The 27179-nt window shown below is 39.8% G+C and overlaps 1 protein-coding gene across 1 annotated transcript in view; it reads right to left on the bottom strand.

The window, feature by feature from the left end:
• Window positions 1-27179, bottom strand: part of LOC134673178 (RNA helicase aquarius) — a 119887-nt gene that overhangs the window by 13655 nt on the left and 79053 nt on the right. The window contains exons 12-22 of the mRNA XM_063531132.1: window positions 25990-26225; window positions 25010-25227; window positions 23855-24024; window positions 23159-23290; window positions 20673-20810; window positions 18418-18509; window positions 17760-17958; window positions 14888-15071; window positions 11061-11185; window positions 6614-6774; window positions 904-1171 (exon numbers count right to left, since the gene is read on the bottom strand). Coding sequence (XP_063387202.1) covers window positions 904-1171; window positions 6614-6774; window positions 11061-11185; window positions 14888-15071; window positions 17760-17958; window positions 18418-18509; window positions 20673-20810; window positions 23159-23290; window positions 23855-24024; window positions 25010-25227; window positions 25990-26225 — 1923 coding nt within the window. The remainder of the gene's footprint in view (window positions 1-903; window positions 1172-6613; window positions 6775-11060; window positions 11186-14887; window positions 15072-17759; window positions 17959-18417; window positions 18510-20672; window positions 20811-23158; window positions 23291-23854; window positions 24025-25009; window positions 25228-25989; window positions 26226-27179) is intronic.

Consider the following 27179-nt stretch of genomic DNA (forward strand, 5'->3'; position numbering starts at 1 on the left):
AACCAACGTATCGTTCGAATAGCAATAAAATCTGGTTTTTCTCCGAAACATATGTAGGTACTTAAGGATTCATATACCTACTGTGTTAAAATTATTGACTATCTAATCTACACTTGTATGTACATAAGTCAGCATGGCTACACTTTGTATTTTAATGTACGATGGTTTATTTGCAAAAAGTAAGTCAATCTGGTAGGTTATAAGTATTTAAGACCAGCCGTGAGTTAATTTACTTTTAATAGGTTAATATTTACGAGTAGGTACGGTAGAGTCTTTTAACAATAACATGTTCAGGAATATGTTGCACCATCTCCTCAGCTTATTGATAAAACATACATTTAATAACCAAGAAGCAGATCCTGCGGAATTTCATCATCCAGGGATTCTGGGGTATATCTGAGGTTACGTACCCAAACAGACAATTCCAGACTAAATAGGCCCTCTATGAATAATAAAGGATCGACAACAATAGAGTTATTTATAGGTTAGGCCCTAACCTATAACCATCCCCTAACCGTTAGGGGATAACTTACCTAGGCCTCGCGCGGCCTTGCGCGTCCAGCTCCACATAGGTCACGCCCAGGCGCACCATGCGCGTGAACAGGCTCTGCTCCATGTTGCAGCACTGCTGGAACGTGTTCTAGACTATGTAACAGGACAGACCTCGGCCTCGCGCGGCCCTGCGCGTCGAGCTCCACATAGGTCACGCCCAGGCGCACCATGCGCGTGAACAGGCTCTGCTCCATGTTGCAGCACTGCTGGAACGTGTTCTAGACTATGTAACAGGACAGACCTCGGCCTCGCGCGGCCCTGCGCGTCGAGCTCCACATAGGGCACGCCCAGGCGCACCATGCGCGTGAACAGGCTGTGTTGCAGCACTGCTGGAACGTGTTCTAGACTTACCTAGGCCTCGCGCGGCCTTGCGCGTCCAGCTCCACATAGGGCACGCCCAGGCGCACCATGCGCGTGAACAGGCTCTGCTCCATGTTGCAGTACTTCTGGAAGGCCATGTTCTTGACGACGGGCGGCAGCTGGTGGTGATCGCCGATCATGATCCAGCGCTTGAGCCGCGAGCGTCCGTCTTGAGGATTTTGCAGTAGGAGCGGGATGAATGTTTCTATCTCGAGGATTTGGGCGGACTCTTCCATTAGGATATTGTCGTATTTGAAACCTGTGAAAAATATTTAATTTTTTAGCGGTTTTCCAAATCCAACCTGAAGAGATATTAAAAAACAAGGACGAAGCGCTTTGAGAAAAGGTACCCATATAACCATTCCAGTCGCAGAATCATCAAAGTGGTAACTAAATGTCAGATGTGTCGTAACAGAGTCCACACAATGTGTCTAGAATTGTTTCGAAACAAAGTGTCGTCGCCGTGTGTACACTTTTCCGTAACAAGGTGTCGACACATTTGTGTGCACTTTGCGTGCGGTTTGCGACTAAATCTGACAGCAAATTTGTGACAGCAAATGTCAATATAAAATACCTCTTGAAAACCAAGGTTTGTCAAACTACTATTAGTGTCTCGTGTGCTCGTAAGTAATTCTAGTAAGTCATCGTGGGCGATGCAAATGATAATATTCGACCAAAACCATATAAACACCCAACACCCGTCAACCTTTTACAGAAAAGTTTTTAAAGAAATGCAATAAGCTACTTAGGTCAGCCAACGAATGCTCAAAAAAGTTGTAGAGGGAAATGCTCGGAACACAATTTTTGACTCTGTAACTTGGTTTGGACAAGTTAGGAGGTGAACATATCAAAAGTCCCCGGCCGTAGCCCTTGAGCGGGGGGAAGAGAGGCGGCTTTGAAGGTCCCATTTTCCGGTTTTTCGATTATATCTCGGAAACTATGCATCTTAGCGACATGGCCACTTATACAAAATGAAAGTTAATTTAATTTGTTACAAGTTTATTCAGTCAATTTTTTCGATATGTTGAATAGTTTTTGAGATATCCGCTCTTGAAAGTTTATTTAGGGCTCTCAATTTTATCTTGATATATCTACATCAGTGAAGGTGCTAGGCCGTGTATGGTATCGTTTTCGTATAAATCTGGGTTGCTGAATCCATTTAAGATATCACATTGACACCATTCCACAAAATTAAAAAACATCTTTTTAGGGTTCCGTACCTCAAAAGCAAAAAACGGAATCCTTATAGGATCACTCGTGCGTCTGTATGTCTGTCTGTCTGAATACACAAAATAGTTCTTTACCTATAGATGACAGGAAAACCTATTAGAAATGTGCAGTTAAGCGCGAGTCGGACTTAATGTACGGAACCCTTAATACGCGAGTCCGACTCGCACTTGGTCGGTTTTTTTAAACTCCTCTTGACGCTTAACCGCTGAACCGATTTCGTTGAAATTTGGTATAGAAATAGTTTGCGTCCCGGAACAGGACATAAGATAGATCTTATAACCAAAATCATCTTTTGAAGGTGTGAAAAGTGGCGTGAAAATTTGTACGGGAAATCAATAACCGCTGAACCGATTTATATTATATTTGGGATGGTCTACATCTTTGATTTAGTTAAAAATGATAAAAAAAACATGACTTCAAACCTAAACTTAAACAGTATTCATTTCAAGAAGTCAATTCTGAATTCCCCCCTACACCTCATTTCACACTTTTGAAGGATGATTTTTGAGATAACTTATTATGTCCTGTCTCGGGACTCAAAATATATGTGTACTAAATTTAAATTAAAACTGTTCAGCAGTTTAAGCATGAAGAGGAGTTTAAAAGAAAGTAAGTTTATATGTTTTTACTTTGGAATGGTGTCAATGTGATACCATAACTAAATTTGGTACTGCGAATTTATACGAAAACGATACCAAACATGGCCTCGTAGCTTTACTGTTGTAGAAGTCAAAATAAAATTGAGAGCCCTAAATTCTTATTACTTGACCAAACTTGTGTAGAAGGAAAAGGAAAAATAAAAGTCTTCGGCAGGAATATAAGACACAAATATAATTTTTTTTTTTGCGTTACTATTTCAATCATCAAATATAAACATACCTTGATTATATTATTCTAGTGAGATCCTCACAGATAAACAAAAACATTTACTTAAAAAATTACAAGGTCGAAATGTCACGGAACTTGTGAGAGTAATACGTGAAAAATAAAAACTTTTATGACAAAAAAATCTGGACACAATTTAAGAAGCATCCCATTGCGTCGAGGAATCATCTGTATTTTTGCTTGTTTCATTACCTCCTCGCTTCTTTTTTTGTCCTTTGTATTCTGTAGCAATTTGTTAGATCTGAAAATAAAGATAACTTGCGTCGTCACGGATGTCGATTTATAGGTTTTAGGGAGTGCAGAATTCGAAAACGATGATCATTTTATAATCCAAGAAGGCGGCTACGTATTTTGTCATAAAAGTCGTCATGAATATCGTTTTATAGATTTTAGGAAGTGCCGATTTCGAAAATGATGACCAGTTTGGAATCCAAGATGTGTGCCGTGCACTTTGTCATAAAAGTCGTCATGGATATCGTTTTATAGATTTTAGGGAGTGCAGAATTCGAAAATGATGACCATTTTGGATTCCAAGATGTCTGCCGTGCACTTTGTCATATAAGCCGTCATAGATGTTGATTTATAGTTGTTAGGAAGAGCAGATTTCGAAAATGATGACCATGACCAACAAAACGACATCCATGTCGACTTTTAACATAGTGCATGGCCGCCATCTTGGAATCGAAAATGGTTATCGTTTTCGAAATCTGCGCCCCCCAAAACCTATAAAACGACACCCATGACGACTTTCATGACATAGTGCATGGCCGCCATTCTGGATTCCAAAATGGTCATCATTTTCGAAAGCGGGGCCCCCTAAAACCTATAAAACGACATCCATGACGACTTTTATAACATAGTGCATGGCCGCCATCTTGGAATCCAAAATGGTCATCGTTTTCGAAATCTGCGCCCCCTAAAACCTATAAAACGACACCCATGACGACTTTTATGACATAGTGCATGGCCACTATTTTGGAATCCAAAATGGTCATCATTTTCTAAATCTACGCCCCCCAAAACCTATAAAACGACATCCATGACGACTTTTATGACATAGTGCATGGACGCCATTTTGGAATCGAAAATGGTTATCGTTTTCGAAATCTGCGCCCCCCAAAATCTATAAAACGACACCCATGACGACTTTTATGACATAGTGCATGGCCGCCATTTTGGATTTCAAAATGGCCATGTTTTTCTAAATCGGGGCCCCCTAAAACCCATAAAACGACATCCATGACGACTTTTATGACATAGTGCATGGCCGCCATTTTGGAATCGAAAATGGTTATCATTTTCGAAATCTGCGCCCCCCAAAACCTATAAAACGACACCCATGACGACTTTTATGACATAGTGCATGGCCACCATTTTGGAATCCAAAATGGTCATCATTTTCTAAATCTGCGCCCCCCAAAACCTATAAAACGACACCCATGACAACTTTTATGACAGTGCATGGCCGCCATTTTGGATTTCAAAATGGTCATCATTTTCTAAATCGGGGCCCCCTAAAACCTATAAAACGACATCCATGACGACTTTTATGACATAGTGCATGGCCGCCATTTTGGAATCGAAAATGGTTATCGTTTTCGAAATCTGCGCTCCCCAAAACCTATAAAACGACACCCATGACGACTTTCATGACATAGTGCATGGCCGCCATTCTGGATTCCAAAATGGTCATCATTTTCGAAAGCGGGGCCCCCTAAAACCTATAACACGACATCCATGACGACTTTTATGACATAGTGCATGGCCACCATTTTGGAATCCAAAATGGTCATCATTTTCTAAATCTGCGCCCCCCAAAACCTATAAAACGACACCCATGACAACTTTTATGACATAGTGCATGGCCCCCATTTTGGATTCCAAAATGGTCATCATTTTCTAAATCGGGGCCCCCTAAAACCTATAAAACGACATCCATGACGACTTTTATGACATAGTGCATGGCCGCCATCTTGGAATCCAAAATGGTCATCATTTTTGAAATCTGCGCCTCCTAAAACCTATAAAACGACACCCCTGACGACTTTTATGGCATAGTGCATGGCCGCCATTTTGGATTCCAAAATGGTCATCATTTTCGAAATCGTCACTCCCTAAAACCTATAAATCGACACCCATCTCGACTTTTATGACAAGGTGTTTGGCTACCATCTGCATGCAAGACATTTCTATTATTTTTACGTACAAAAATGGCCCCCTGTCAACTTCCAACCGAGATTTAATCGTTAATTTATTCGATTAATGTTCAGATTAATTCAATTTCAATCTATGTTATGTCGACTAAACTAATCGTGATTAAAATTTGAGGATTAACTTTTTTATTCCATTAATTAGTCGAATAAACAGTTAATCTAAGTCCCATCTCTGACCACGTCATTTTTACACTTTGAGAATATCTGAAAACAAATGAACACAAGGAGCCATTTTGCAAATCCAGTAACTTTGTTATTACTTTTGACAGCGCGTGTCATGTGTCTACACAGAGTCGACACAAAGTCGAAACATTTGCGACTACTTTGTGACTGCAATATTTCTCAGCCTTAAACCATATTTATACATCATAATTAACAAGTTTCGTAGTATGTAAAGCGTTATTTCTGTTATTTAAGTATAGTATACGCATCGAAGTACTAAAAATGCATCAAATAATATATTTATGAACACAAGCACTGAGAAGTAAACAATTTCATTTCCGGCTAAACTAAAACGATGTGGTGGCGCGTTGATTATATTACACTTAGTTTATCAAATCACTCGAGCAATTTAATTCCCCATAATAATTTAAGTCCTATTGTAATATAAATGCAAACAATATATAATTACGTCTTGTAATCCGTTTTAGAGATGGCGTATTAATGTCACTTATTTTTATTTAACTATTTTTCCATCTGACAGTTTCCATTTGACAGGAACGAAATGAACGAATGAACGAATGATTTTGGCATAAAGTAGTCGCAAACTAGTAACAATGTGTGCACACGGCGACCACACTTTATGTCACTTTGTGTCATGTGTCGACCCTTCCCCATTTCTGGTAACTGTGTCGACACGGCGACGACTCTGCGACTGGAATTGTGACCGAAACAGACGGTGTCGACACAAGATGTGTCTACACCGCGTCGTAACGGCGACTGGAAATGGTTGTATGGGTAGGTAGTGCCCTTGCGCTTCGCTTTGCTCGTTTTAGTAATGAGATAACGATTTATTTACATACATGGTACCAGTACGTTTTCGGAGCGAACGGAGAAACTACAAAATATAGGAATTAGGCTTTATCAAGTGAATAGGGAATATTCTTTTAGAAATTCTGGCAATTCATAGGTTTAATGTGCCTTTCTAAACATTCAATCAGCACTTAATTTTGAGTATTAATTTAGATTTAAAAATCTTATTAGAAATATGCAGCCTTTTACCGAACAATTCAACTAAAAATTCTCGAAACTACAGCTCTTCGAAGACGTACTTGATCATGTGGAACGGCACCCATAGGAACCAAGTTTAAAGAACCTTAAACTATTTACAGTAAGACTTTAAATAACCTTAAACTATTTACAGTAAGACTCACCCATCTGCACGAGCTCTGAGCGCTTCAACGCAGCATGAGTACATGTCATGGCTATGATCTTTGCTTCCTTGACTAGAAGGTACTTGGATCGGTCCAAGCCTGAGCGAAGCAGCTCAAATGCTCGGAACTCTTCCAGCTCTTCGAAGATGTGGTTGATGTATCTGCGAACAATATTTTGATAGATAACGACTAACGAACACGGTTCACGTCGTTATAATTTGGTAGCAAGCCTTAAGCTCCCTGACAGTAGGTAAGCAGTTACCTTAGCCTAATTATGTCTGCAACCAGTGGCGTAGCTAGGCGTGGGCAAAGTGTGCCATCGCCCACGGTTCGCGTCCCAATCAGGGCCTCACGCGAGGCCTTTTCGGGCACAGTGAATGAAAAAGGCCTCGCAGATGTGACGGCTAGATTAGTTCACGCTACGCCACTGCCTGCAACTCCAGAGGTGTGACATGCGCGTTATTAGAGTCAAAAGTGGAAGTCCTTATGACACTGAAATATGGAACACTGTCAAGACTTCTTTGTGACAACTGGTAGAGTTAGAAATGATAGCATATTTTCAAGTGTTATTTTGATGTCAACTTGTGGACTATAATACACAAAAAACTATAATTTTAGTTTATGATAGTACTCGAGTTTCAAGTCTGACATCGATTATTTTCCTGTTAGGATGTCAAGCGTTTGAAAACCTAGTTACACTATAACATATTTGGCGTCGTGTATCGCCATTTTACAATATTTTTGCATTACTTTACGCGTCTTAGATTTCGCCTCTAGGAACACAACATGTCTAAGTTTATCAACATTAGGTACTATGGCATCTAGTTCGTATAAATTTGCTATGGATATCGTCGTTCTTTACTAACAATATAATATGTCTGTCAGCATATGATTATCCGACAACATAATACTTCTTTGCAAACATACTCATACCTACCTAATAATTAAGTACTTAATTTTAATTATAATACCTAGGTCTATTACTATAAGTGGCCCTATAACGTGATTCCCTCAGGCCATAGACTAAACAAACACCGCACTAAGAAGCGTTTACGATGAGCCATATACATAGGTGCAATTTTAATATTAAACTCATAAAATGCCAGGCCACAAGGAGAGTTACTGAGTTGGACGGTGTACCAGTAACCTCGGACCGCGTGGAAAGAATGAAGCAAAGTCTAGTTCAGGCGCTACCCTTTTTGTCTTCCGATATGAGTCCTAATAGTATGTATAATTCATTCTTTCACACTTTTATGGAACATTATAACGCGATATTTACTTCAAAATCGGTCGTAGTTAGTGGTGCATCTGTTTTTAGTGAGTGGGCTACTGCGGACTTACATCAACGGAGACGTGAACTGTATGCTTTGTATGAGGAACGGCGGTTTAATACGAGTGATGAATTTAAAGAACATGTCAAGGAATATTCGAAGAAGTTTAAAATAGATTGTCATATAGCTAAGCGGAATTATCTAAGTCAGAAAATTAAAAATAGTCCGGACATTATTAAAGCAACTTGGAAAGTTATTAATGTGGAGACTGGTCGCTCGAAACACACAATGAAAGAACTGAAACTAAATATTGATAACAAAATTATAGATTCCAATTTAGAAGTAGCTACTGAATTTGAAAAATTTTTCACCGAGGTACCAGTATCCACAACTAAGGATTTAAATTCATCACCCTCATCTGCTGTTACATTATTAAAAGATAACGCTCCAGAGTGTTGTAGAGACCTTCATTTTGAACATGTTTGTACCTCAGATGTAATAAAGGCGTTTAAATCAATTAATGTCAAAAAAACGAATGACCTCTGGGGAGTCTCTGTCCATGCTGTCAAATCCTTAGTAGAAATTGTAGCGCCTGACTTGGTAGTTATATTTAACAACAGTGTCGATTGCGGCGAGTTTCCTGATTTAATGAAACATAGTAAAATAACTCCTTTGTTTAAATCTGGTAGCAGCTCTGACCCCACTAACTTTAGACCGATATCTGTGCTACCAACATTCAGCAAGATTTTTGAAAAATTAGTTCTTTCACAATTAGTACGACATTTTAACGGCAATAATTTAATGCATAATAAGCAGTTTGGTTTCACACGGGGTCGCTCAACAACCGATGCTGGTGTTGAGCTAATTAAGCATATTTTCGATGCCTGGGAGGAGTCACGAGATGCTTTAGGTGTCTTCTGTGATTTATCTAAGGCGTTCGACTGCGTTTGTCATGAAACATTGATCAGGAAACTACACTATTATGGAGTTAGAGGATCGGCACTGAATTTACTTAAGTCCTACTTAAATGGTAGAATACAAAGGGTCGATGTGAGTGGACAGCGATCACCGGGGTCATTGGTCTCTATGGGTGTACCACAGGGGTCAATATTGGGGCCTTTCCTGTTCCTTATCTACATAAATGACTTGCCATTCCTTGTAAAGACCCACCATGACATAGTATTGTTTGCAGACGACACCTCACTTATTTTCAAAGTCAAACGACAGCAACAAGCGTACAATGATGTAAACGATGCTATTTCAAAGGTAGTAAATTGGTTCAATGTTAATAATTTATTGTTAAATGAGAAAAAGACTAAATGTATTCAGTTTGTCACTAGTAGTAACGTAAGGCATGTGCAAACAAGTGTCATTGTGAAGGATGAGGAATTGGAATTAGTTGATAGTACAGTTTTTCTTGGTATAACTTTAGATTCTAAACTTCAGTGGGGTCCCCATATTGCTACTCTTTCGAGTAGACTGAGTTCTGCAGCTTTTGCAGTGAGCAAAATCCGTCAGTTAACTGATGTGAAAACAGCTCGATTAGTATATTTTAGTTACTTCCATAGCATTATGGCATATGGTATTTTACTGTGGGGCGGTGCTTCAGAGATAAATACCATTTTTGTTCTGCAGAAGCGGGCTATTCGAGCAATATATAAATTGAACCATAGAGACTCACTTAGAGATAAATTCAAGGAAATTGACATAATGACAGTGCACTGTCAATATATTTATGAGAATATTCTGTATGTACATAAAAATATTGTTAATTTTAGGAAAAAATGTGACATTCATAATATTAATACTAGAAATAAACATAAGCTCGCAGTGCCCTTCACACGGCTCCATAAAATTAAAAAATCATTCATGGGTAATTGTGTAAGATTTTATAATAAACTTCCAAACCATATTACTGAATTATCAATTAATAAATTTAAAAATTATGTAAAGCGTAAACTTATTTCTAAAGCTTATTATACCACACAAGACTACATGAGTGATAAAACAACGTGGGATTAATGGTGACTCGAAATAGATAATTCAATGTATGTACTTCTTTGTTAAGTTTTATTGACATTTGTTATTGACATTTAGATTTTATTCTAGAAACATTCTAGACTAGTATTTTTTATACAATTTTTTTTTATGTTTGACGATCTTTTTGTGAAATTCTTAGTATTAAATTTGATCTGTATAATAATCCAATATTACTATGGAATAATATTAACTTCAATAAATTGCTCTGATAATTAGCTTAAGATAATATATTATTATGTAAAACGTTCATAAGTGCTTGTTACTAGGCCTACATGAATAAAGTATTTTTGACTTTGACTTTGACTTTGGACCCTACACTATTTTATACTAAAACAGACCGTTATCATTAAAACACATTTTTGCAGATATATCTTTAACCGAGCCATATAGAAGATCTCCACTTCAGCTTGGGATGCCTTGGCTAGGCCCGCTGCACCTATGACGAACAGACCGTCTGACCGGATATCCGCGGATGTTCTTCTCTACATGACGCTGATTCTCGTGAAATTGAGTGTGCAGGTTACCTACATTGAATTTTTTAGCGACTGAGTTTTTGTCAATTTTAAAAAATGGCGAAGCCAATGGAGTTTTTGTCTCACGGAGCCGCTAGTTTATGTACAGGTCATAAAACTGGACGCAACTGTAATCCATACTAAATTATTAGGGGAGCGCTCATACCTGGTGACCGTGAGCTAATTTACTCCATCTTACAGTACACGTGATCTGTGCCTAAGGCAGCGCCGTATGCTAATAACTTGCCTACAAATTACTATCAGTACATGACGTTCATCTCGAAGTATTTTGTACTTATAACTAAAATTGTAAATTCTCCGACATTATTTATTCAGCTTGTTACGAAACATATGCATGCACTCTCTCTATCACTCGTCACTAGTGCGACAGAGACAGTTGCGTTTCGTTCGCTACGGAGCGTAAGCGATTTGCACGTTAGCTACGTGGTCTGTTCTTTTAACACAAAAGGGAAACTAGGCCTTTATTTTAGTTATATTGCGGACTGTTGGTTATGTCAAATTCAACCGACCGATCAGAACCCGCAATGTGATGAAACTCGCATGCCAGTTCTCGCATCGTCCAGGCTGTGGACAATGTTATCTATTAAGTGTTATCTCACTTACCTGTAGCAGCTAAGAGCGATTTCCAGGTCTTCATCATATGACTTCCCGGGAAACAGAGGTTTTGGGGCATCGTCGAAGAACTCATGGAACGGGAACTCTTTACTTATGGTCTCCACAGACTTCGTCTGGAACAAAATGCTCGAATGTTAACAGAACATTGCTACAGCGGCCGGGAAATTTGGGATTGCCGGCCAAGTAGTAGGGTAGGGTGGTCTAAGACTGCGCACTTAAGGTTTGACACGTGATAAAATAAAAACAAACGGTATAAATGAAATCAACTTTTGTTATTTTCTTCCCGAATAACAAGACAACATAATTTTAAACACTATTTGTAGATAGGATCAACCAATCTTGATATATTACAGCATAATTGAAAAATGAGAAATGCGCATTCTTACACTACCTGTGTTGTAAGAATGCGCAGCGAGATGTGTAAGACTGCGCGGGTAGGGTAAGAATGCGCGCTACCCAAAAAGGCTATAAATAAGGTACTTGCGCCTAATAAGGCCCACTTTTAATTTAATTTTCTATTTTTTTCATTTTTGATATGAACTTGCAATTTTGTCTATGGTACTAACCAAACATGGGCGAGAAATTTAAACTCATTTACACTTATAAAAGTATGAAATTTTGAAATTGAGCAAGCTTTAAAACTGGGCCTTATTAGGTGCAAGTACCTTATTTACATAAGTCACAAGCAAAAGCGGCAGCACCCGTGTACGTTGTGCATTGTTTATGCCACCATTCATTACAAGCGATGCACGCGATCCAGTCTTCAGTAATAGGATCTTTATAGATCTCGCCACATCACGGGCTTGTCTAAGAGGGTCAACATGATTTACAGCAACATATCTTGGCTTGTAGATGGCGCTTGATGTGTATTTTTGCCTTCAGCAAAATTAGCCTCATTATATCGTTCTATAATATCGATTACAACATTAGCCAAGAAATCGGCTTCAGTGAATACCTCAGGATTATAAGGCTATATTCGTATAGTTTTAAAACTTTCAGCATCATCTGCGGGGTTTGCAGCTTTGAGACAAGCTGGTGTGAAGGTTTTACACATTTGGAATACAGTTATAGTTCTTCCTGGGTTATTTCTGAGCCATTTTTCATATTAATGTGGAAATGGATGTGCAAGACTGCGCGCGCATTTTTACACGGTTGTACCATGCGCATTCTTACACATTCCTTCATTTTCACTAAAGCATACTGGTAACGCCACCTATGAAAAATGACGTGAACTAGCGACTCCCATTCAAACGCGCAATCGCATACGCGATGCAATTTCAAGATCTCATCTTTTAATTTACTTAAGACAATTAGTGACAATACATTTAAATTGAAGAAAAATAAGATCAACATGTGATAAAAACTTCAAACTCACCTAGAGTGTCTTATTTTCACAGTAAACTAAATTAATTCCTGGGGCAAGAACAAGTGCCATTACACTTTAAAACAACACTGAAGTTAGCCACGAACTTCACTTTGAATCTAAGTTATGACGTATGCGCATTCTTATCGACCGCGCAGTCTTAGACCACCCTACCCTATACTATAGGGATACGAGGCTAGCAATTCTATTTCACGTCGAGATATGTACAGTATTGTGTCACCTAAAAATCCTAAAAATTTCAATGTACGACACTAAGTCTTTGAGGTGCTGGTCGGTGGAGATGTCCAGGCGAGCACACATGACCGGCGTCCGACAGAGCACGTGTTCAGAGGTCAATATTGCCGGCCTAGGCCGGAAATCTATTTCCGGTGCGTCTAATTAAATAGTTAAATACCTAATTACAATTTTCCGCGTGTGTTAAAATGGTAGGGTCTAAATTCTTACGAGTAACAATCTTGTATCTGAACCATGCATGCAAGTCGAAACTTGAAGTCGCGCTTGATGTATGGAGTCGCGCGTGAGAACGCAACTCATGCTAGACCGCGAGAGCCCAAGCAAAAAAGCAATAATTTCTGATATCGATTCTCAAGAGCCATTCTCTCGAAATCAACTTCGATGCATCGATACTTCATTCAAACTCGGGAGTCTGGCCAATGAAGGTCGCAATGACAGACGTCAATGCATTATGCTAAAAATAATATATGTTAGGTGCGGCGTCGATATCTGGGTGCGTAGACAAGATGCCAATCGTTAACGCTCCGTAACAAACGAAACGCAACTGTCTCTGTCGCACTACCATGGAAGAGTGATAGAGAGAGAGATAATACGATACGTGAACGATTGGCGTCTTGTCTACGCACCCTGGCGTTGCGAGGTCAGATTTTAATACATTCACTTCGTGGTTTGTATATTGTATGGCCGCGTTGTTTTTGTTTGCGAGAAAAAGGAAAGAGATATAAAGGCCAATGCACACCAGTGATGTAATCGTAATGACATCAGAGGCTTCAGCACGAACTCGCCGAGATAGTATCTAGATATCTATCTCGCAAATTATGGCGCTATTCATAAACGCTTGTCAAGTTTTAAAGTGGTATAACGTCGCACCCATAAGTGAGAGCGAGAAACAGATATCTCTTCCTCGCTCTCACTTATGGGTGCGACGCATCGCACGCGTAGTAGTAGTAATTACAGTAGTCAGTAGCGTGTTGTGCCGTCAGAGAAAAAGCTGGATATAGAAAGGACAGGGACGGGTAGTCTATCATGCGGGCAAGGCACTGTTGCGCTGCTGCTGGTGCGTTGCCTAATGTCGTCTTTTACTACAGTCGCCATCAGATATATCGGAACGGCCAAGGTGTTCACAATATCTAAACACGCACAACCCACGCACGCACGCCTTGACAATAGAGGCGTGTTCAGATATTTGGGAGCGCCTTGGCCGCTCCGATATATCTGATGGCGACTGTACAACTCAAATGTTATTTCAACAGCATTGTTTTAAGCTGTGGTCATAGCCGTTGAACTTCATACCATAGAATTGGTATCAACAAAGACTAATATAGAAAAAAACAACCGCTTCATAAAGATAAACCGTTATTCTTGTCATACTGTCATCCGTTTGGAGGTTAGCACATACGTCACAATAAAAAACATTTTCTAGGAAAATCCCTACCGTGTGCCAAATCCTAAAAAAATTACGACTAATAAATCCTCTGGAAAGCGTCCAAGATATTTTTCGGGATCCGAAAAACCCGTAACGTGATCAATATGTAAACATGTGTGGATTAGATAAGTGCATGTGGGTGGATGTGGTTTTCAAGAGGAAACGCTTTTTGGATATACTTACAGCAAGCTGCAAAATTGCATCGACACGCTATTAATGGAATTTATTCGAGCCAGCCAGCTCCAAAAGTGTATACGTTCAGCTACAGAGATAGTTGATCCCACTTGGAAACAAACTTCTATGCTGAGGGGTCAACTATCTCAGCACCTAATTAAATGCTGCCAGATTACCTACTGCTCAAACCTTGATCTCGTTAGATCAAGCTTTGATCAGTAGGTACCAACAGCGACACTCCTAACTGTACATCAGTGGATCTTATTACAAAAGGCATAAGGTCCACCGATGTACAGGTAACGATGGAACTCTTGCAGCTTAGGGTCGGTTGCACCAAACTGTTCGTATCGTTTAAGAGTTCGCTAAATTTTTATGTATGGAAAGTTTCATAGTAAAGGGCCGGCTGACGTTGATCAGTCTGTCAAATGTGGTCGGTGCAACTGGCCCTTAGTCAGTAGTGTCCGTGGACACTACGGTCTGGGCTGTCACGTGCCAGCTCACGTGTGGCGTGAAATTGATGGGCCTGTTCGCACGTGGCCCCCGCGTCTCCCCCGGCGTCGAGCGTATGATGCAGCCGCGCCATCTCTAGGTGCATACCTTCTCCCGCTGTACAGCGTCAGTGAAGGTTTGCCACCGGGGCCGCACGTGGTACACGTGAAAGTGATGGGCCAGTTCGCACGTGGCCCCCGCGTCTCCCCCGGCGTCAAGGGTGCGTTGCAGTCGACCCACCACCTCTAGCAGCTCCAGACGCTTGGCCAACACGTAGTTCACTCGGCCGTATCTGTAGAAACGAACACATTATAATACAAACAGAATATTCGCTCTATGCGTGACCGTAGTGCCACCCTAATGGGTGTGGGACGAATAACGGTGACTAAAAACCCGTGAGTTGAACCGCAAAATTTGCTTAATGTACTGGTGGTGGACGCGCGTGGCCAGAATTATGACATAAGCACCACCGTAAGTCCGCGCTGTCTTGTATATTTAATTTTTGATCGAATTATGTATTAGAATCGATATCTGACATGACGAATACGGTAAACAAACAACAATACGTACAACTGATCAATATGAATACTCTATTATGTGCCAGATAGGAAGATCATATCAAACAATAGCTATCAATCCTATTTGTATTGTGTTGTTGTACCTTTACGGACCATGAATTTGCGCGATGACCTTAATCTAAGCAATGGGCCGTATCAGTGGTTTAAGTCGGGAAAATGCAGTGACTGTAATGTCCTTAGACATGCGTTGTTCAAATATTTTATAAGCTGCGAACATCGCGTAGTCCCAATTTTCTTCTCTGAATATGAATATTAAGAAAATATTTTTACACAATTTATTATTTAATTAACCACTGTTATGCCCCTACGTTTGTTTAATTCGATTTTGTTATTTTTGTAAAAAAAATGTGTCTTTAGCTTCTAACTTTTATAAAAATTAAAAACAGTCAAACGAAGGTGCATAGCTACGGTTAATATACATCAAATTGTGTAAAAAAATCCATCATGTTAATATCCACAGAGGAAAATGAGGAATAAATTTGTATGGAGAACTGGTCATCCACAATCCTTTATAATGGCTGCATCTGGCCGGTTCGAATATGCAAATTGATGCCAACTTGATCTCAGTTTGACATCTCTGCTCTTTTTTCCCTTTCACCTTACTCTATTTATATAAATATTAGTGAGCTGCGACTAATAAATATACCAATATCTGATTTCAAAAGTCCGAATGCCCCTCCAGGGCTTTTTGACGGTGTAGGCGCACTGATACATTTTGCATTATTGAAATAGAACTGAGAAAATTTATTCATTTCTTTTGGACAACAGTCTCTTCCAGACATATTTTACCTCCGTTTGGTTTCTTTATTAGCATTGGTTACAGCCCGAATTGGCTAGCCTGGTCATAAATTTGTGATTGTTTAGATTTCGTGGAACACTGAAACCGCTCTAGTTGCTAAATATAGCTAATTGGGAATACTCGCATGGGTATTTCAGACCACGAGGCCAGTTAAGACTGATAATGATTGATGTAAAACAGACTAGCTGATATCATGTTCCCGAGAATTGTAATACAAACATATGAAGAAGAATTGCGTTGATTTTTTAGGGTTCCGTATCCAAAGGGTAAAACAGGACTCTATTAAGACTCCGCTGTCCGTCCGTCCGTCCGTCTGTCACCAGGCTGTATCTCACGAACCGTGATAGCTAGACAGTTGAAATTTTCACAGATGATGTATTTCTGTTGCCGCTATAACAACAAACACTAAAAAGTACGGAACCCTCGGTGGGCGAGTCCGACTCGCACTTGTCCGGTTTTTGCTGTAACATATTGTTTATTAAATGTTGGTCCACGCAAATAATTAAGAAAAAAAAATAACTCACTACTCAGGTGCCCAAACCATAATTATCCACTTTTCTATACAGCTAGAGAGCTAGTATGGCGAGGTTGGTACATATTGCTACGATTGGGACACTAACTGTACTTACATACAAATCGGTAGGCATCTACTAACTACTTTACGGTTTCGTCTATGAGCGTTTTTTATGTGCTCTCGATCGTCTGATTGAGTTTCTGTCTTCTATACAATTATTTCATCACTTAGTTGATGTTGCAACCATAAAATATTGCACATAACATGTGAACATCTAATCGCAACTGATTGAAAATCAGATTCCCTCCTGGAACGTATTTTTGGATCCTACCGGTCGCGCCATATAAAGTGTCGGGAAGTACAGAATGAAAACACAACAGGTAATGATATTATTGACTGATTATTTATTATTTCGAAACATATCGCTACCCCCAACCCTACATGTTAAACTACAAATGGAGCATTCCATAAAATTGTCTACCGTTTGTCCCGTACAAACGCGAATTTTCTGAAGATTTGCAGGTATTAGAGTTTCCTTTTCTATGACAAATGGTCAAAATTATGCACAGAAAAATAAGCGCCTGCTTTAATTGCCGAAAAAAAAGTCGCAACACAGGATATAAAATGCGTTTGTACGGGACAGCCCGTGGAATGCTCCAAATATCTCTGCTAATATTGTAAAAGTAACTCTGCCTCCCACTTTACGCCCGCTGCCTCACCGCCCTTCCACCCCTCCTCCTCTGTTCCCTCTTTACGCTTAATACCGCTGAACTGACTTATATGAAATTAAGTAAGGAGATAGTATGAGGCCCGGGGAAGGTCATAAGTTTTATCAATTATCACTTACTATGTAAGTACTGTTGGACCCGGGTATGTCCTTAAACTACGTCCAGGACCCGGGTATGTCCTTAAACCACGTCCAAGACCACCGGTGGACGGGCAGCAGCGTCCCTCAAATTCGGTGTACTCGACTGCGATCGCCAACCCGCCTGCCAAGCGTGGCGATTATGGCATTCACCCCCCAAAAAAGGGGGAGGCCTGTTCAGCAGTGGACGTCTTATGGCTGAGAAGATGATGATGATCACTTACCTTGAAAAGTCTTTATCAGTCTGCAGCGCCTCTTCTCCGTGACCCAGACGCAGCAGATGCCGTTCATCAACGTCCAGCTCTGCGACCTTCTCGAAGAGCTGATTGAGCGCCTGGTTACTGTGAGTCACCACAAGAGTCCGCTGCCATGGGAAGTTGTGGTACAGGTTGGAGATTATCTGTACGGCTACGTCAGTTTTTCCTGTGGCAAGAAAAAGAGAATCGATTGAAGACGTAGCGGCATATGATTGAACCTAAATACTCCTATTCCACCAGTGATGACATACAGCACTTGAGCTATAACATAACCGGACTAATTTAGTATTAAAATTCGGAACTCATGCTCGATTGTATGGTATAATGATAAAAAATACGATGCGATACGATCTTCGTTATACGATGATCAGGCGCGAACTTTGTTACCAATCCGAATGTGGCTTTCCATTAAAGGCTCCTTATGTTCATGTGCTTAAGGATCTTTTCTAATGGAAAGCCACAAATAATCTAATACGGACGAACCGAAAAACGCTTAGTATACAAAAACTATCTTCACCAATGTATACGTTTATTTCGTGAAGCCTGTTTAAAATCCTTAGATTGAGGTAAATCAGTGCTAGTTTGTTTAGCCTGTAAAGCTAAAAATAGGGTATTTATACAATACCTGTTCCTGGCGGGCCGACCACTAGCGTCAGCCCGGGCTGCATTCCCGAGCGTATGGCTTCCAGTTGGGTTGGCGTGAATAAGATGTTGTTCCTGTTAAAACGAAAACTCATATTAAAACAATCAAGCTCTTTAAAACTTTAGTCGTACCCATTTATCTACATTTAGGCTCCATTTAACCTAAATGGCGATGGACATACCTATATATACAGGGTGGAAAGGCACGACGATCCTTCCCGGAAGTATTAGGTAGTTTAAGTGATACAGAGTAGATTGGTAATGGTAAGAATCGTTAATTGAGTAAAAAATAAAAATACCAAATTTTCTACTTTTTAACTGTGGTGATAACCCTATAGCATGTGCACATGACGGCTAGGTTAAGGATCTCCGTCGGGAAAGCTCGGGAATTTACGCTTTTTTCCGATCGTTGACAGAATCGCAACGATGTATGAATGACGCATAAATGACAAATAAATCAAATGAATTCAAAAATATTACAAACAATTTTATTACTTCCTTAGATAATTACTTTTTGCCAATATTTAACACTATCTTCTCTTCACATACGGTTTTCAAATGTACCTCCGTGTCTTATAATGTACGCCGCAGCCCGTACCCGAGCCCGCGCACATTGCCCACATGTCATTTCATTAAAGAAGAAAGAGAAGAGTTTTGTAGTAGATATTTGATAATGTTCCTCATTTTTCCTCCGCAGATTGTCAAAAGCAGCAATTAGCCTTTAATGTCTCATTTCGTCCGCAGTTTCACATTCCGTTTGGTACACCATATCTTTTACACAGTCCCACAAATTTAAATAACCACGAGCATCTAACAACGGTATTTTTATTTGAAGAATATGACATTAGATAACTAAAGTTCAATGACAATTTAATTTCAAACATCAGACGTCTTGTCTATTTCCTACCACGCAAGAAGGTTTGTTAGTTAGGTATTTAAGAAGTACCTATTTATTCTTGATGTATTCTTAGTAGATATTTCTTTTTTGCAAATTCATTTGGTCTATCAAACACAACCTACTTGTATTTTTATTTTATTTTAGATAGTTTCCAATTATTCGAAAATAATTTTGTGAAACGTTTTGTGAAACTAAAACCTTTTTATCAGTCAAGGAAACCAGAGATATTTATAAGACGATTGCGTACTTTAGAGTGGTTGTCAATGTCACAATTTAAACTGTCGTTGTAAACAATGTTGTGGTTAGTATTATTAATATTAAGGAATAACATAACTACTTCATTCAAGTATTGAACAAGTGGAACCACTAAGAAAGCGAAAATCCTGCAACGATTCTTACCGTGTTGTAAGCAGACCTAAGAATAGTTGGATGGCAACAAATTAGTACAATTTCCTGTCGTATACAGATTGTTTACTAGTAAGTTCATTGACCTTGTCACCTGTTAGGGTTAGAACAAAGTAGTTTTTTGCATGGATGTTTAAAAGGCCATAATTTAGAAACGGTTGCCCATATTAACATAGTTTCTATGGAGAACATGTAGAGCTTAGGCTAAACAATCCGCCTTTTGCGGGAAGGATCGTCGTGCCTTTCCACCCTGTATATATACTCTCTCGGCCGATTTCGACCACGGCGACTGTTTCAACTCCCCTGCTGAAGACGTTAGTGTGCCCTTGTGTGGCTATCCATATTGAGAACTTCTCATTTCATGTCATTACATGAGAAGAGTAGGTTTTTCAATGTCAGTTGGGCACTTAGTGATCCATAGTGACGTAAAACTTACGTGCATAAAACAGATGAGATTAACTAATTACATACCTACTTCCGAGTAGGATGTGACTTGTTAACCAAGCAGTCATTAACCCTTTAGTCCATAGCGGCAACATGCTTGCCATATACTTAAAACAAAAACGTATCTCTACTAATAATTATGGTTCGAAATCGAATGACTGGAAAGGAATGAAAAATGGTAAAAGGGTTAATTTGAAGTTACGAAGAAAAACCTATTATCATCATCATCATCTCAGCCATAGGACGTCCACTGCTGAACATAGGCCTCCCCCTTTTTTGGGAGGTGAATGCCATAATCGCCACGCTTGGCAGGCGGGTTGGCGATCGCAGTCGAGTACACCGAATTTGAGGGACGCTGCTGCCCGTCCACCGGTGGTCTTGGACGTGGTTTAAGGACATACCCGGGTCCTGGACGTAGTTTAAGGACATACCCGGGTCCTAGACTAGAAAAACTTAAAATGACATTTATTATATGCATCCTGGTTACTAACTTTTTGGGCTCATTGTACAAGTATGGCCCCCGTTTCGGTTGCACGTGTGGTTCCACGATGATAGATTTAATTTCCTCGTCTTCGTCCATTGCATTATCGCCAAGTTCTTGCTTACGGAGAACGTTCTCGAAGGTAACTCTGAAAGATAATAGATGGGAAAAAACATTTATTTACAAACAAGATATATATATATATATACAGTGGTAAAAGATAATTGGAATTAAGACGAAACAGGAGCTCAGTTTTAAATATTTTAGGTAAATATACCCGTCTCGCTAACGGAAGCGGCACTTAAAAGTAGTGCGATAAGGACAAGGCGAAAAATCCTGCGTAAAAATCTCAAAAATCAAGGTTTCGTACTCCTCTGTTTCCTCCTCCAAAACTTAACCAATCGTAACCAAATTTGGAAATCTAAATGATTATGAAATTATCTGTGTCCGACCGTTTTGCTTTTTTGGCTAATTGATATCAGTTTTGAATGTCACGCCTCTCATTGCGGCATAGTCAATTAGGCCATTTTGGCCATTTTTGAAGGGCTCTAAAAAACAAAAATATCAAAAAAAGCAAAACGGTCCGACACACATATTGACAATATTAATCTGTGTTGAAAAAATCATTGCTCTAGCTTCAAAAATCACGGAGGAAAACGAGGAGTACGTTTGTATGGAGAAATGACCACTCCTGTTGGCTCTTAAAAATTATTTAAATAAAGCTGATGGTTCATTAACGCCGTTTTTTCGACTAAATAGTGTTTAGTTTTAAATATACATATGTATGTATGTTAGTCTGTAAGATATTTGTAATATGGGCCTTGTAGCCTGATTTGAATTTCTAAATAAATAAGTTAACGCCAAGCTAACATAGTATCAAGTATGTTACGCTTTTTATTGCACGCGTTTCACGGACTTTTGTAATTTCCGATAACTTTTAAAAACTAATCTTTAAGTAAAGTTTGACTGATACGTATATCATAAAACACAACAAATATTGATCTTTGTGACGAATATGTATGTCGAAGATAACAAGGGTTTTTCATGGAAGCGGCAAGGTAAGTAAGTCACTATATATGGTAGGATGATTTTTTGTTATACGAATGTTAAATCGTGTCGACTAAGGTATCCTCTACATATGTGACGTTCCACGGCAAAAGGTACCTTATGGCGGCTGGCGCTTACGTCGCATAGCGCCGCAATAATATTGGAGCGGCGTTAATAATAGCATAAGCGCCAACCGCCATAAGGTACCTTTACCCGTGGGACGTCACATATAATATATCTAATATAATATGTCAAAAATAAGAATTTCGGACACCACACCACATGGATTATCTTACATTTATTTACAAACAAGATATATACGTTGGTATTACTAAAAGAAATTAATAAAACTAGCATAAATCTAAAATATGACCTTGAGGAATTGTACCAAGGATGCTGGCGGCATTTCCTCGCTGTATCGCAATGCCGATACGCCACATCAATATTCACATGTCATGTCATAAACTTATTCTTAAGAAATGCGTAGGACGTGCAACGCAAGCTATGTAATGTACTACGCAGAGAGCTGAGCTCAGTTACACATATTACTTAGTGTGAATGCGCGTTTACATTATTTCCAAGTTATATTGAAGTTCAGGGTGTGGCCTGTAACACGAGCAAATAATTAAAACATTGATTGTACTCCTCAAACGGTGACACTTTTGTTCAACTACTTTTAAAAATTGTGAAGTATTTAGACTCCCTATTTTACATACTAAATAAATATTATCTTCAATGGACGCCATCGCCACGCCATATCATTGTGATTGACGTTGCTTGTCACGCTTTAAACATAACAAAATTCGCAATACATTGCGTCTTAGAATAAACTTTAAAGTGTATTAAAAATCAAACCACAAGTTATTTTTAAAAGTCGCTGAACAAATGTTGGTCAGTATGAGGAGTACAGCCTACAGTTTAATTTTTTGCTCATATTACAGGCCACACCCGGTATAAAGTGGAGACTGACTGCTCGCGGCGAGCTACAAACTAATTGTGACTATACCTTTGCTACGTGTAACAATAATCAAGAATTATACGAATTTGACGAACAATACGGATTAATACGGATTTGTGCAGGAACTTCGGAACGAATAGGTAAATAAATAATTGAAATTGAGTCACCGATGGGGGATATAGTCTACAGCTGTAATAACAGTCATTCAGTGCCTATATTATCGTGCAGCGCTCCCAACATGTAAGTTTTAATATTTACTGTTTTATTATAACCTCCAGCGTCCCACAGTGGGTCCACATGTGTGTGTGTGTGTGTGTGTGAGAGAGAGAGAGAGAGAGAGAGAGAGAGAGAGACATAGAGTGTATGTAAGTATGTGTGTGTGTTGTGTGTGTGTTATCGAAATGCACTGTAGGTTTTTATCGGTTTTCTTTTGTGTCTGGCAAAATAATGCATGTCCTGTTTAATATAATTAAAAAAGTTGTTATACTTACTTGAAGGGTCTGACTAGTTTCCTTGGATCGTCGGTCTTCACTTTGACCTCGTAGCCCGGGAAACTGTTTCTCAAGTGTTCCATATCCAGAAACGTGTCATTGAAATCCAACGTCGGGATTTCATTGGGCATCCTATTATGAAGAAAACAACAAATTATTATATCAGAGTGAACAGGCACCTTCTGGGCGAGCTCGCTCCATCGTAGGCCACGTCTACGCCTCGGCTAGTCTGTGGCCATGTTAAGCTCAATCATAATAAAAAAAAAAACAATAAAATTCTGCTGACTCAAGTAGATGTTTTTATCCTGAAGAAACTTGATACATATGTACTTTTTTATGACTACTCTAATAATTGGAACCGACAAAAATTAAGTTGTCAATCATGCCGTGTCAGGCGTGTGGCAAGCAAGCAAATATAAATTAAATGACTAAGACATTTTTTGCGCACTGGCAAATTTTTGAAATTTTCAATTTTGTAGCAGTATAGAATTTAAAGAGCTGATTATTATTTGGTTTAGTCATTATACACAGATAAAAAACCAAGAGCATTGAGTCGTGGTCAAAAAGCAGCCGAAAACACCTCACGCGATTTGTGCACAACCCCTTGTTAAGACCAACCGAGAGTGAAAGATATGGCATTATGACCTGAATCGCCAATTAGCGGCAAGTATAGCGTCATTGCTATAGCCTAATTACCTTGTATAATGTGCTTGCCCCGGATCTCCATATCCCAGCACGATATCATGCAGCCACTCCGGGACCACGCATTCCGTGTTCATCAGTTCTCTGATCGTCTCCAGAACGGCTTTAAAGTTATTCTCCTTCGGCTTTCGGCGCATTACAATGTTGAACGTTTCGTACACATCCTGAGAATTATTACAGTACGTTAGTCAAACTATTGCTAAGTAAACAATAAGACAGGAATTCTAAGAATAATTTATGTACTAAATGGATTTTGTGGACAAGCGGAAATTGCACATTATTGTATTGTACAACAGTAATATTTCTATGTATTCTGTTCTTTGGCAGTAAAGACACTACAGAGTGTAGAAAGGTTAATCAACATTTACTTCAGTTATTTTTTAATCGTGTTAAGATATTGTATTATCCAGTATCTTAATAAATCATAAGATATAGCATCGTTTTCACATAAGCTATGAGCTTGTCTAGGGAAGCCTCTCGTTGAAGCATAGACGCGACTGACGGCCTACCGCCAAGTTGTTACCAGTGGTGGTGGTGGGAATTATTTTTCCCACTGGTAAAAGGTGGGATTTTTTTTCCCCAGTAGTTACTACTGGTAACAACTTGGTGGTAACTAGTGGGAATAACCCGCCGGAACGAGCGCTAGTTGCCCTCCAGCTACGAACACAGGGGAGGTTAACGCCCAGCCTACCTATAGGCACTTGTCCCACCGCCGACGATGAGCGATAAGCGAGTAGAACGATAAACTAGAAACGAGTGGGCGAGAGGCGAGAAGCGAGTCTTAGCTCCAATAGGTTTTTCGCTCGGCTATAGGCGAGTGTTCGAGTGCGACGGGCTATTACTCGCGTCATTCGCTCGGGCGGTGCAGCGTAGCCGAACACGCAGACTGATTGGTCTCGCAGCTTGAGTTCTAACTACGAAGCGAGCATCGCCGAGCGAGTACCGCTGAGCTAGTTTTATCTTATCGCGGCGACAAACTAGTAGAGCGAGTGTTCTTGCCGGCAGTGTGAACAGCCAGCGATGAACTATTAATATATGTGTCTCTTTTACTAACACAGGATCCTAATCCTTTGTTCGTTTCTTGGGCGAGAAAATCGCTGATAGTTAATCGCTTACTCGCTCTTGGCGGGACAATTGCCAAAAACTCACCTCTTTCCCCTTACTGGCCCGGTCCAAATCAAGCCGGTATTGGTTAGGATCTAGCAGCAGCCGGAATGTCCGGGAGTCGCCGTCAAGCTGCGGGCGAGGCTCGGGCCCCTCCTCAATGACACGCCCCGCCGCGTCAAGCATCCCCTCCACTTCGCACCCTCGCACGTAAACTATGCCTGCTTGTTCCACCATGCTTTTCCGATAGTCATATTTTGTACCTGGGAGAAACATAACAATACTGTTAGCCTCCTGACAACTGGGTTTTAAAATGTGTCAGCTTAAATTTAACTTGACACAGAGTCAAAATTTAATTGGGGTATGTGTACGACTTCGATTAAATTTTAAAATCTTCGAAACTTCTTGTGCAAGTGCCCTAAGGACTATTAAAATAATACAACATAAGGTAATATTAAAGATTTAACGCGGTCAGTTGAAAACTGTGTTTATCGTTTATTATCTATTGTTGTTCGTGTGTCATATCACGACGTAACTTCTATGGCTATTAATTATAGACCTGTTAGGTTAAATAGGACCTTTGCATAGTGAATCATAAGATAAATCATCGTTTCATGGATCATTGAATTGATCTTGTTAACATTTACATTTATTGATATAGCACAGATTGACCCTTGCTATCTTATTTATGCAAGTAAGAGTGGTATTCCATCTGTTCAATATCTTGGTCCAATGTCTTTGCGTCTCACTCTCTTGTTAAGCGATGTGAGACAAAATACACATTGAACAAACAAATTGGTCAGAAATACCACCCTAAGTTATATACTCTTCTTAACAATCTCCGAAAATCTGTTCCAATGGGTTTTCAGCTCTCGTCACTACAAGACGAATTTACCATCTGCATCACCATCTGCCGTCCCTATAGATGTGTCTAAGGCTGATCACCGTGCGTCATTCTACTTCCATTTATCTCATCCATTCATACGATTGAACAAACCGTTAGTGAATCATCAAGCTCGACTCACCTATGCCCTGTGTGGGTCGGACAGTGATCAGGAAGCAGACGTCATGTTTCCGAAGACTCTCCCACTCGTGTTTAATTTCGTTTCGCACACTGAGAGCGACGGTAACGTCGGCGCGCACCCGCGAAGGCGCTTTGTCACCGATGTTTGGCTTGGCGACTTCCACGACGGCGAATGTTTGGATCGGGTGCGCCATGCGCGCCCAGCCGCCGAAATATACGCTGTCATCTTCAGCTCGCCTGTTGAAAGAGCAGGTGTGTAAATGGCCAATCTTCTTCTCGTGTCGATGGTTTCGTATTTCTTTTTAAGCAGGACCAGATAGTAGCGATACTTAACGCCCTGTCTGTTGCGTCCCGTAGATCTTCCACGGAACATGTGTGCGGATTCGCTGGGCAGGACAGTATGTGTTATCATCGGCCAATGATCAATGATTAAGTGGTTGGACCATTGTATTATTTGATGAACTAAACCGCAGAATAAGCAATTTAGTAGGTACCGAATGGAATTACCTCACACCGTGACAGTAAGATTGAAAGTCTATAGAGAATCTCAGTTCCGTTTGAAGCGTGATGAAGGAAAGTTCAAAATGCGGGTATATTGTGTCAAGGTCTGGGTGATTGTAAATTTCAAGCAAAAAAAATAAAAATAAAAATACAATATTTTTTAAGTACTATATCATGGTTACTCTAAAATATTCTTAACTGTCCTAAGAATTGGTGCGTTAGGGGCATGAAGTGGGAACATAGTAGATACCCAAACGATATCCGTAGTATGGGGACCTGTCATACTAAATAGGTACCCAGTGTTTAAAATCAGAAAGAAAGTCTTTGCGACAGTCCGACAGAAATTAGCAAGAGTTGTTTACCTCGAGAGTAAGGGCTCATTTAGACGATGCGAGAACTCGCATGCAGTTTCATTACATTACGGGTTTTGATCGGTCGGTTGAATGGGACGTAACCAAAAGTCCGCAATGTAACTAAAATCGCATGCGAGTTCCCGCGCCGTCTAAATCAGCCCTAAGGTGAGTACTTATGGGAAAACTATTATAAACCATAAAATTAAGGGAGGGACAGTTAAGTTTGGATAACCGATAAAGTCCGTCAGTTTTTAATCCCAGTGACATTTGTATGCACGCCTAATTATAATTGTCTGCAACCTGCAACTATGCACTTAATCCATTATCGGCTGTCAAG

This window comes from Cydia fagiglandana, chromosome 18, assembly GCF_963556715.1.
Source record: "Cydia fagiglandana chromosome 18, ilCydFagi1.1, whole genome shotgun sequence".
In the NCBI taxonomy this organism is placed as follows: domain Eukaryota; kingdom Metazoa; phylum Arthropoda; class Insecta; order Lepidoptera; family Tortricidae; genus Cydia; species Cydia fagiglandana.